This window comes from Colias eurytheme, chromosome 6, assembly GCF_061535395.1.
Source record: "Colias eurytheme isolate Ceu_HAF_F1 chromosome 6, ilColEury1 Martin Lab GWU primary, whole genome shotgun sequence".
NCBI lineage: Eukaryota > Metazoa > Arthropoda > Insecta > Lepidoptera > Pieridae > Colias > Colias eurytheme.
Window position 1 is genome coordinate 7100042 of NC_142985.1, and position 12265 is coordinate 7112306.

General features: G+C 34.5%; 1 protein-coding gene across 3 annotated transcripts in view; it reads left to right on the forward strand.

Moving 5' to 3' along the window:
• The window catches only part of grh (grainy head), a 91275-nt gene continuing 79010 nt past the window's right edge, over positions 1 to 12265 (forward strand). The window contains exons 1-2 of one of the 3 annotated variants that reach the window (XM_090102847.1): positions 1 to 134; positions 1744 to 2375. In XM_090102847.1, coding sequence (XP_089958973.1) covers positions 1843 to 2375 — 533 coding nt within the window. In that variant the 5' untranslated portion in view covers positions 1 to 134; positions 1744 to 1842. The remainder of the gene's footprint in view (positions 135 to 1743; positions 2376 to 12265) is intronic. The other 2 variants (XM_090102846.1, XM_090102845.1) reach the window with 2 other exon arrangements.

Here is a 12265-nt window from a genome sequence, read left to right on the forward strand (position 1 = left end):
GCGGCGCCGGCGCGCGGAGGCTGTTGCGCTCAGAGCACCTGCGCCCGCGCTCCGAAGCGCCGCTCGCTGTGTGCTCGAGTACCCGCGCCCGCGCACCGGCCCGCGCCGCCCGCAGCGTCGTGACGCCGCCCACGGTATGTGATACTCCGGTGGCGCGTCGGGGTCGGTCGACTGCGCGTTCCTCACTGCACCGCGCTGCTTGTTGCCTGTTGGCGCACTCGGCTGAGCCGCCCGGCCGGTTTTGTAATTTTGCCGGGCGGGCTGTGACGTCACGAGACTAGTTTGACGCGCGTGCGTGACGGTTTGCGCCAGGATTCTCGCTACCGCCCCCGACATTAGTGCCAGTGCAATGTCGTGCTCGTTTATATTTTCTGCCAGTGCTCATGTCGTGATGATTGTTATCCTTTTCAGGAAACTTGACCTCCAATTGGTCTCTTTGTTTGTGACAGTCTCTCTGCTTTGAGAGCGAAAGCATATTCTATCTCATGTTTAGCACTGCCGATGCTTACTTTGCTTTTTTTTGGAATAAACATCCGATATTTAATGAAAAACCTTAAATAATTCCAGGGATAAAAGGTAGTACCAGTGAGGTAAATCTTTGTGCGAGTTACTTACGTGCGATTATTTCTTATTGTGTGTAGCTATAAGCATTCAACGATCTTTGCACGTCTTTGTGTGCGCGCGTACACTTCGACGTTCCAGCTTCGCGGCGAAGCCTTTTTGTACTTTTATTTTTCCTACTCCTGCCGAGAGACAACGTTTATATGAGACCAAAGAATGTTTCAAGGCAATTAAATATTGATACACAATCAACGATAGCAAGTAGTATATATATTTATAATATTATACTGAAATTTAATGCAGTTTTTTATTAAGTTCTAAACACTCCAGATCGAAATTGTATTTCATAATGTAGTTATCGAAGGTTTCCTTTATAAAACTTTACATTATTTTCCCGTTTCACGTGCTTAAATTTACTAAAATATGCATGACAATAAAATTTCATGTGAAGAGATATCGAATTTCAACATTGGTCAGATATAATCTTGACCATTTATTTTGTTTTAAATATATATCTGTCCTTGTTTATCTTGCGTTCAGTACCTACGCTATTAAGGCTTATGTTTTTGTCTCTCTTACACCCTCCACGGCCCTCGCAGCCTCTGTAATATACAACGAGAAAGCTTCCAAAGCGTGTGTAAGAAAAGTTTGAATTTTTTGAATGCTTGAGAGAAACATTAGTGTTTTTGTTTTTAAATATAGGTCATTAAATGTTTCATACTAGTTTTACATGGAATATAACAACCCTCTTAAACTAACTTTTATCAAACTTTTATCAAAAAGTTTAATTGGAAACTGTCGTTATAAAATCTCTCTCATGTTATTGTTCTCCTATAACAAGTTCGACAACCACGTGGATATGTTATAGTCTTTCCAGTTTGTACCGTTTGGTGGTGCTTTTCTGAGCGCCAGGGCAACGTAGTTCCTGAACGAGTTCGGGCCGGTCAGGTGCCACTTAATACTTGTTCTGTTCTAACTGGACTCGAATCAGCTGATCCTCTTGCTTTGTTTTGAATTGTTTGTTGTCATTTACTTTCATTTTTAGTTTTTGAACTTCGAAAAACATCGAAAGACATCGAACTGTCAGTGATTTATTAAAAACTTGAAGCAAACGAGCACGACATTCACGTTTATCAACAAATGTTATGATGTAGTATATTACTGATGGGGTCTTTATTTCAGAAATCAAAGTTTGGGAAATTCAGTGTTGAGCGGGGCGCTCTTGAGTGGCGCCTCCGCCTGCACAAAAACGTCACTGCAACGTGCGAGCAGCGCGGCGACATGTCCGCGTCGCCCCAGCCAGTGGCCTGCGACGAGCGAGCCCGCACCCCCAGGGCCGCCGCCTCTCCGCCTTCCGCGCCACGATCGCCGGCCCCGGCTCACGCCGTCCTCGCCACCATGACGCCAGTCCAGCCCGCTCACGACTACTATCCGCACAAAGTAGAAATGGATTCCGATGACGGCTATCCCCCAGAGGCGCACTCGTACCGCCACTCCCCACACGAGCTGGCCGCATATGCCCCAGATAATAAAGTTCCTGTTCAGCCTGATGTTTACGACCAGGGAATGGAATCAATCGATGAAAAGACCCCCATAGATCTCATATATGAAGACGACAAAGAGACTGTTATTTATACTACGACTCCGGATCAGAAACGAGTAGAAATGATAAGTGGGCAGCTGGAAGATGGGCAGCTAGTAAGCGGTAGTGGACAACTAGTCGATGGAGGCGTCTCAGTAGTAGTTGGAGCTCCAGGTCAAGGCACCGTATTAGTTCTTGCTGATGAATTAGGACAAGTCATCACTATACCAAGGTAATTATATAAATTACTAAGTTTTTTTAATTTAAATTTATTATATTATTATTTTAAGAATGTTTTATCATATTAAAATATACTGATCATTGAATAAAAGTACTTATACTTTCATCATATTATTACAATGATTTGGTATCAACGCCGAGATCCCTTTAATATAAACGTTTTATAGAAATATGTAGTAAGTTTTTTTGATGATATCAAAAATTATACCTAAAATAATAATTTGGTCTTTATATTTATACTTAGTGTACTAATAAGTAATAGCGTATGCATAAAATCTTTCTTTTCATCTTATGTTCAATCATAAGTAATCTGATTTTTAGTTGACTGTTCCAACACCTATTATAATTATTGATATTCTCGTTCTAATTTTGATTAGATAAACCAAATAATCAGGGTATCGCTTTATCGCTTTAAGCGATACCCTGATTATTTGGTTAATGTCCACATTAGAGCGATACCGAAAGCCTTTGTTAGAAAGCTAGCATAATACTTTTGAAAATATATCTACATCAACGACGAGCAACGAGTTACCTCCTTTATTTTCCAAGTCGTATTTAAATCCAATATTGTTATTTCTTGGACACTATTTTAAACACAACTGCTAGTTATTCGAAGAATCATCGCAAGATCCTACTATTGCAAGAAGATAAGCGACTGCTTCATCAATGAGTAGGTAATTAAGGCGTATAAAATTTTATAAAATCTTTTAAATGACAATATTTTACGGTGATTTGAACTCTCTCAACATTAATAGATTTTCAATTTTTTGTGGAAAACAGTCTCAACAGTCATAAATGAAATAAGCTTATATTTAAGTAGGAGAGATTTTATTTAAGTTGGTAGAATTTAAATGAAATTTTAAATTATTCTCTAAAATTGATTTTTTTAACACATTTATCATTTTTGAGTAACTAATTCCCTTGAAATATTGAATTAGCGCGTGGTTAATTTATCGTTTTATATACGTTTGCACCTCATTCTAGAGAGACGATTGTTTGAAGAAGTGAGTATACTGTAGTGCCTACTTAAATAAACAAAACGTTATATTAGGGCTGCCAGTTGTTATAGAAACTTAATGAAGTATGGATATGGTATTATTCGATTTAAACTAATTAGCTTGGAAAATTTTCCATCTGTACCTACTACATAATAGTATACTGATACATATAAAAACTTACTTTTATAACTCCAAGTCTCTTTATGTACCGAATTAAAGATAGATGGAATGAAAATTATTTAGGTAATTTTTAATTGGAAAACTTATTAAAGACAAAAACTGAGCATTTTAATTGAATCGTCTGTAATTCCGCTGCAAGTTCCTATCGTTGCGGAGTACGTTGTTCAGATACAGCTCAATGATCGTTTATATAGTCGTATAGCCGAAGCAGTAATTTAGCGTTCATGGTATGTAGCCCTGTGTTAAGGTCCAGTGTAACGGTTGTGCTAGCACTAGGAGCGGCGCGTGTGGGTGGAGCGACGTGCTCACCTTGAACTTGCCGAGTCCGAGCCAACTCTCGCACCATCCGATCACATTTCGATGCTGTGTAGCTATTCAACTAGCCAGCATCAATACGATTATTAACATTTCGTTAGCGTCTAATATTCACGACTAACAATGGAGTGGTAAAAAACATCGGTACGCCTTTAATGTTTCTTGAAACATATACCTAACATTATTAATTATGCAGTAGTAATATTGACTGATATTTAAGAAAATTATTATATGTATATAGCAGATGTTATAACGTTTATACTAAGAAATATTAACGATATTTTTGTGTCGCATTCGAAAGAATTATAAAATATTTAGGTACAACACTAATTTTGAATGAACATTGTTTAAGATGATATTGATCATATTTGCAAGAAAATTTTTCACAGGACAGGCATTCAATTTTGGCTCAAACCATCAAAGTTACGATTGTGAGGTATAAACGTTTCTGTCGAATGACATTGACTCTCCGTGAAGACAAAAGAAACTTGCTTGTTATCTTTCGCTATTTGATCGTATAATCTTAAACAATACTACAAGTCCGTAGTAATGTTCCGTGTGGGGATACGCTTCCATTCACAAACACATGTTAAATACTTACGGAATATTTAATTATTACGTAGATGATAATCAATTTTACTTCAACCATTGGGTCATTGTATTGTCGCTAACTATAGTAGTACCACGACACTTTGGGATATTTATTGCTTAGGTATATTCAGGGTTAAATATTCTATTCACAATTTTATTTGCTGTAGGTATAAACACAAAAAATCGTAATTTTCATCAATCAACAAAAGCGAGTGTAAATTATTTACTTTGTGTGAAATATTTTCCCAGTAACGTATTACTAGGAAAATATTTTCTACCTACAAGTTTTCCTCAATATTCTAAATAAACATTTTTGATTCAATGCTGTATTTAAAGTTTAACAAAATGGTACTAAATAGAAAAATTATGTACTTCATCCATGAAAACGACAGTTAAAATAGGGAAAAGTATACGGATATATGTAAGATAACTCGAATCATAATTGGCATCCATCTAATAGGGTTATCCGAACCACGAAGGTTTCAATGATAAGGGAGTATAAAATAAAAAAGCTTTTAGTTAAAATGAATAAATAATCTCGATATGGATTGGTAGGTAAGTGATAAAAACTCGGTTGAATCGTTTAGGACGCCGAGAGGCAGCGCAGCCTCACCCGTCGCGCCTCCAAGGCTTTAATGATGACTTTTTGTTATTCTGTGGTCCATGGGATCGGCGTTTATTAATTGAACAAAATTATCTATTTATATCGCTATAAAGTAAATATGACATAAAACAATATTCCTAGCGGCTAGTTTTGTTATTGGTTATTGGTTTTGTTATAGGTAATATGTCACATACAATGATAGGAAACATTGAATTTCTTAACTTTTAAACGTACACGAACACATCCTAACATACGAAACAAAACTATTTCAAAATGTAATTGCTATATTTCTGTATTTATATCATATGAAGGATATATAATATTATTTTAATTCGCTATAGCTCGTGTGTTGCGCCGCTCGAAGGCGACAGCGATCGCCCCCCCCCTCCCTCCGCGCCCTCCCCCCATCTCTCTTATTTTATTACCTCGCACTCGTTGCGGTGAACCCTCGAGATGAGTTTACCATCGCCTTCTTCCCAATTATTATTTTATGTTATTATTTCGCTTTCGAAAACAAAATCTTTAATGAATGGGTACCTACCATATGTGATGAGTAGTTATTTTTTTAAAATACATACTTGTGATTATCCTTTTAATAATGATTATATTTTAATAGATGAAGATTTAAAATTATACTTTGACGTTCTTATAAATATGTTATTATATGCTTATTCATAGATAAAATCATATCAAATTGTGTTGTCAAGTTTTGCGGTTGAAAGAATCATTTATAAGTTTAAAACTGTCTTCGTAAGTTCGTAGCACGCTAGTAAAAGACATCAACGGGCTCGTTCCTGTAAAGTTCAGTAATAGGGTGATGTCATATGTTAATTGGACATACATGTATTTCTTGTAAAAGTCCTTTTATTATGACAAAGTTAATAATGACTGCACATATAAACACAAAGTTCAGTGTGTCCTTTAAAAATTAACGATCATCCTTCTACCTGATGCCGCTGTCCGAGTGCAAATAAAAAACGGTTTCCCCTACGTAAAGGGTTCACTTCCCATCATGCAGGTTGGAGATAGTCGCACACACGGATACACGCACACATCGTATTTGAGGTTAGTTTGGGCACAGGGCAACGCGGGCCAGCGTCCGACAAAAATCTCGACGGGATATAAAATTTCTTTTCGTCGTTATGAATTGGATGTATCGAAACATCAATTCCATATAATGTGTAATAAGAGTTGAATACAAATTTGATATCCACTAGTGTTACATGAAATAATACTTCTTAATATATTTATGCTAAGAGTGCAACTAGAAGAAAAGTACTTTATTTAATTTTAATTATTTAATATAATGTTTATATTCCAAACATTTTGAATAGGTACATTAAAATATATTTACAAGAAAATAGATCATAAAAAAATATTTATTTTTCATATTACAAAACTTTTTTCATGTTGCGTCTGCTTTAGAATACTGAAATAATCTCTGATGATACCTTTTTTTTTGTTAACAGCCAGCCACAAACTCGGAGCAAATCCATTATAGGGTTTTATTAAGGCCCGAAATTGTAAGGTATCTTAACTTTATAGAACATGTAAGCTTTTAAAAATAAAGCCTTTTGATATTCGTAATAAGATTCAAATTCCAACTTTTTTTATAAACGCATTAATTATTATTCATAGCGATATCCAGTGTTTTTGTCGGGGATTCCTTTGCTGTTAGAATTTGCTGTTATAGTTGGACTGATAAAATGTGTAAGTGAATAAATTTTCGACATTCTGATTGTAATATTATATTTATATTATTTATACAATCCTAATATAAAGTATATATAATGTTTCCGTTTAACAAAACACAGTAAGTAAAAATATAAGATAATAACAAGAATACAAAACAAGTGCAATTTTCAATTATCATTTAAACACTTTTTATCTGGTCATACCTATAACAATAGCCGTATAAGGCATCCATAAAATAAGAGTTTCTGTTCTTTATTTACCAATACAAGTGTCAATTGCTATTTATATACATTAAGGCAAATAACAATTCAAACATAGTATTTTTATATGGAATATATTTAATTATATAAATTCGGTTATTTTAGTTACTAGTTTACATTTTTATAAAGCGAATAACACTTTTGTAGTACATATATATCACAGAATTGGCATATAATTATTAATTAATTTATATTTAACATGTCAAATTCAGTAACCGTCTACTCTATACAGCACGGATTTGTCACACGGTGTTATTATTATTAAAAGCTTTAAAAGCAATGCTATGGCAACTTTGGACAGATGGCGTAACATTATTCAAATGAGATTGAAATAAATTGTTGCTAAGGTTCCACAATATAGCGAATACGATGTCGTTGAGATTGCTATTTAACTACTTATTTTTTAATAATATTATATATTAGTTGTAATTAATTGTTATTGCCTTGCTATATTACCATAAACCATAATGTAAGTTGTGGACGATCGATAAGTAATTTCTAATAATAGATTAATATTGTTTAGTAACAAATATTCTGAAACTAAGTTCCTTTAATGAACAAGGCATCCGTTAGACCTAAATATTTGTAATCAATTCAATCTACACTTAGTCATAATGATACTGGGTCGCTGTTGCCGCGCCGCCTACGGACACCTGCAAGTTAAGATTTTAAAGCTTTAAGAAATTATAAAGATATTTATATTCTTATTTATTGCGCAATATTTATTAAAAAGTAATATTGATTGAATTTAAATTTATACATTAAAAATATTATGATCCGAATTTTATATTGTTTGTTAAGTTTTCTGTAAAAAGCAATAATTGTGTGACAACATTTTTACATTAAAATATTTCCCGCTATAAATTAAAATGATAAAAGTTATAAACGTGTATCAACATATCCCATTGAGAGGTTTTAAACTAACACTGCGAGCTTCTAACGTACAACTATTAGCTTGAAATAATTAAAATATGCACGTTAGTCATTATATGTATATTTTTATTTTAAAATGTTTCGTCAGACCACTTTAGTGTTTCAAAATCATTAAACAACTTTGCATAGATAGGTATCTATAATCATTGACTCGTAAAATCGGAGAAACTCTTTATTCATCACATTGACACACTGAACACACACTAACGTGATGTTTGTGTGTGCAGTGTGAGCTGTTAGTGCTATGAGTGTGTGCCGCAGCTTATTAGTAGGATAAAGACAGAGAACAGAGCAGTGATCTGTGCGACTGAGAGAAACAGTCGTCAACAAGGCTAGCTTTACCATATAAGTATATGAATGTACGATTTATTAACTCGATTCGTTATACCATTCGACATTTTAATAATATACGGATACATGTGACCAATATTTTTAGTTGTTTTTGAAGAACTTATCGATACGTTTTATTCGATTGTTTTCTGTAATTTAATGTTGTGTTTATATTTTTAATAAATACTTTATCATTGAAAGTCGATAATTCAGATTTATTATATACATTATGTATATTTTGTTCGTATATTGGAATCGATACTTAATAAACCTTAAAGAAAATTGATTTTAATTAAGGGGATTAAAAACACTATGAAAAGAAAGATAACAAAGTGCGGTCATATTAAGTCAACGGAAAAGATGTGTTTCTCACAGATTAAGCAATATTAGCCTCCGCTTCGAGATTTTTTGTTAATTTAGTTGGAATTGATGGCAGCGTGATTTGAATTTCAAATGTGATATCGGTGAGGTTTACGATGTGGTATAAATATTGTCAAAAATATATTATGTTGGACCTATTTATGTTAAATAATTAAAAGTTTTATAATTGTTTACAACCGCCCATTAAATTATTTGGTAGGATTTGAGTTTTCAATACCTTGATAAAAGTGATTATTTTTGGAGTCGATCTATTTTCGTCCGATGTAAGGTTGTCCATTCACTCGTGTTTACTGCCCGGGCATGTGGACAGGGTCCGAAAACCACGACATTGTGGCAAGGACCACCGCGACGCGGTACAAGGGCGCACCTCTCACTCACGTCATACTGTTTTTGGATACCTACTGAACTAATTATTTCACTTAATCGATATTCGTAACGAAGTTAATATTCTAATAAGTTATGTTTAATAACATATCAAAACGCGAAAATACACTTACAATTATTATTCTAGGTATAATCTAAACATGAATTGTTAAGTTATTGCGCCTTTAGTATTGTGCAGTGTAGTAGAAGTAGGGTTGCAGGCGCGGTCCCAGGGGGGTGGTCACGGGGGACATGACCCCCCCCCAAAATCGTACTCGATAAATTAGAAAAAAATCTTATACTTTACAAAATATAAAAAAAAAACTGGCCAAATGCGTATCAGAGTCACTTGCACAACTAAAGTTCCGTTTAAAACTGTTATTAATCCCTTGCGAACTATAAATCCATGGGGGGGGGGTAGCATACCGTTCCAGCCTCGTGACCCCCCCCAAAATTTCAGACTGGGACCGCGCCTGTAGGGTTGTAAGCGATATTGCACTGTAATCTATCCAAACTTTATGCTTTCTTCATTTCTTAAAATCAAGTACCTAATTCGCTTGAGTCAGTAGTCTAAGTAATACCATTGTAATAAATATGTTTGAAGATAACAACAGTAGGTATTAATTAAAGACGTAATAAAAAGAAACAACGGATACACTACACTTTTAAGGAGTGCGGGATTTTGGTATTTGCGAGACTTAATGGTTTATCTCGGCATCTTATAATTACCAGTCATTTTTTATCCGATGCGAAGCAAGGACAGTTTCTTGAAGTACCTTCTCGTGGAATTCGCTTACCTATACTTCGATTAAAAAAGAAAGACTCGGAGGGACGATATGGAATTGTTTTTTGTGTAGCACAGTAAGTGGCGAGCAAGCCAGCGTCTACATACAAGGAGACGCGATCCGCCACGTCTCGGCCGCACTGCGATGTAAATGATCCCCTTGAATAATGTATCCCATTCTTGGTCATCTCCTCTCCCAACATATAAGGTACAAGGCAATTAACCGTTACTCCCAACCGCTTTCTATCTACATAAACTTGCAAAGAAATACGCTAATTATCAAGATAGTTGTATTAATGCTTCAAATCTCATCAATCCTTACTACCAGTTTGAGTACCTAACTAGTGGTAATAAATTCATTATTTGTTTAAATATTATGCATACCATTTCAACTCATAAATAATAGTAATATTTATGCTAATTCTGATAGAATGTTAGTGTTTATGTTATTTAATATTTATATTTAATCCGTGTACTGGTATAAAATCCAACTACAAGCAATTCTTACAATATTGGTTTATGTTTCTCAAATGGAAAATATTCGTTGTTTTTCTTTACTTATTACAAAAATAACGAGCGTACTATTAACTACAGAATGCAATGACTAATAAGTAGAAACACATATTTTATGCTTCGAAGAGTGATATAGAAGATATTATACGTCATTTTGTACCGTTCCATTCACGATTTTCCTTTATTATTATTAAGGCAGTGAATAAAGTCATAGCTAATGTATTAACTGTATGCTATTAACTTTTAATTACGTACATACCTACTATGTACAAGTCTTATTTTGATGTTTCATCTACATATTAACATTTTCACACAAGTGATTTTTATCTTTCCGCATCTTTTCTTAGAATTTAATAGGTATATAAATAGGTTTTATTTTGAAGAATTGAAATGACATTGTCTTAAATGATGCCCATTTCGCATAAAATCAAATCTAGAAGTAAATATGTAACCGTCGTCGCGGTTGAATATCATCGATGTATAACATGATGCGAAGCAACGTGGTTTAAGTTTACAAATGATAATGAACTCTAGGCACATCGTGTCTTGTATGAATTTTGCGGTGCGAAGGCGAGAGGCGCGCGAGCGGGTCACGACTAACGCGCACGCGCGTTCGTGACCTTGCCGTGTGCGCTGCCAGAGGTCACAATGTTGCGGCGATGCGCTCGCTTCACACCAAATTTTTCTTTTACTTCCTTGATTCTTTAATACTCATAATATACTTCATAACTCAAAACAATTTGGTTCACCCGTGAAATTACGTATTTTGTTTAATGTAAAAGTAAGCCTCATGTTACCTGCCTTGCGCTCCAATTAAGGCGAGAGTTTTTGTAATGCCCGTTATTAAGAAAATTGGATGACGCAATTATAAGAGATATGAAACAAGATAAATCTTAATAAAAAGTGGCACATATTTGATCATTTGATCATTCATTGACATTTTTTGATCCTTTGGACTACACTGATTAGACCACTTCTCCCGAATAGAATTAACGCGGAGTGCCGGTATACCTAAATGGTGCAGTTTTTAATTTTCTCTATTTATTTTTATTCGAGAAAAATATTAATTTTTCTAAGTTTATATTCATTATCTAATATTATAAACATGGAACTTTGTAAGGATAATTCTAAGTCTACGGAAATACGGCTACTTTTTACCCGAGTATCACGCGAGTGAAGCCCCAGGCTCCAGCTAGACCTTATATATTGGTGTGTTTGTGGATGTGAACTTAACTAAAGGAAATCATTAAGACTATTACTTTGAAGTTCCAAGGAGATAGATTTACTAAAGTAATAAGGGGGAAAGCCTTTGAGGAATGAGAAATGCCGACATAACAGGGCTTTGCAGACTTTCTCTCGGGAGACTCGCGTAAGCACTGCATTGGCCCATTCGAGATATGCAATCACCAGACTTGTTCGAAAAGTGTACAAGTATAAATTCGGCAATTAAGATAAATTTCATACACCTCATGTTCCTTTTTTAAGTAAGCCGATGTAATGTATATATATATATTATTTTGGATTTGTTGGATTAACTTCTGTATATACGAAAATATGGATTCTAATATGTATAATATAATGACATCTGATATAATATGGTAGCCCAACAAAATATTAAAAAAAAATAAACTCCCTTCAAATGGTTAGTAACTACATACTGGACAAAATTTAAACGGGACCCGAAGACTAGCTATCAAATAAAAAAAGGGCTTATCAAAATTGAAATTTCTGAGGTAACAAACCCAATACAGTTGCATTGAGAAGAAGTCTCCTCCTTTTTTTAAGTCGGCTGAAAAATAACAAAATTTTGACACGAAAAGATAAGTAAATATAAATGCAAATTGAAGCATAATACATATAATTATCCTAATACATATTTGAATTCGTCCAGCCTAAAATTGTATTTTAAATTGGGAGCAAAATATTTTTTACGAT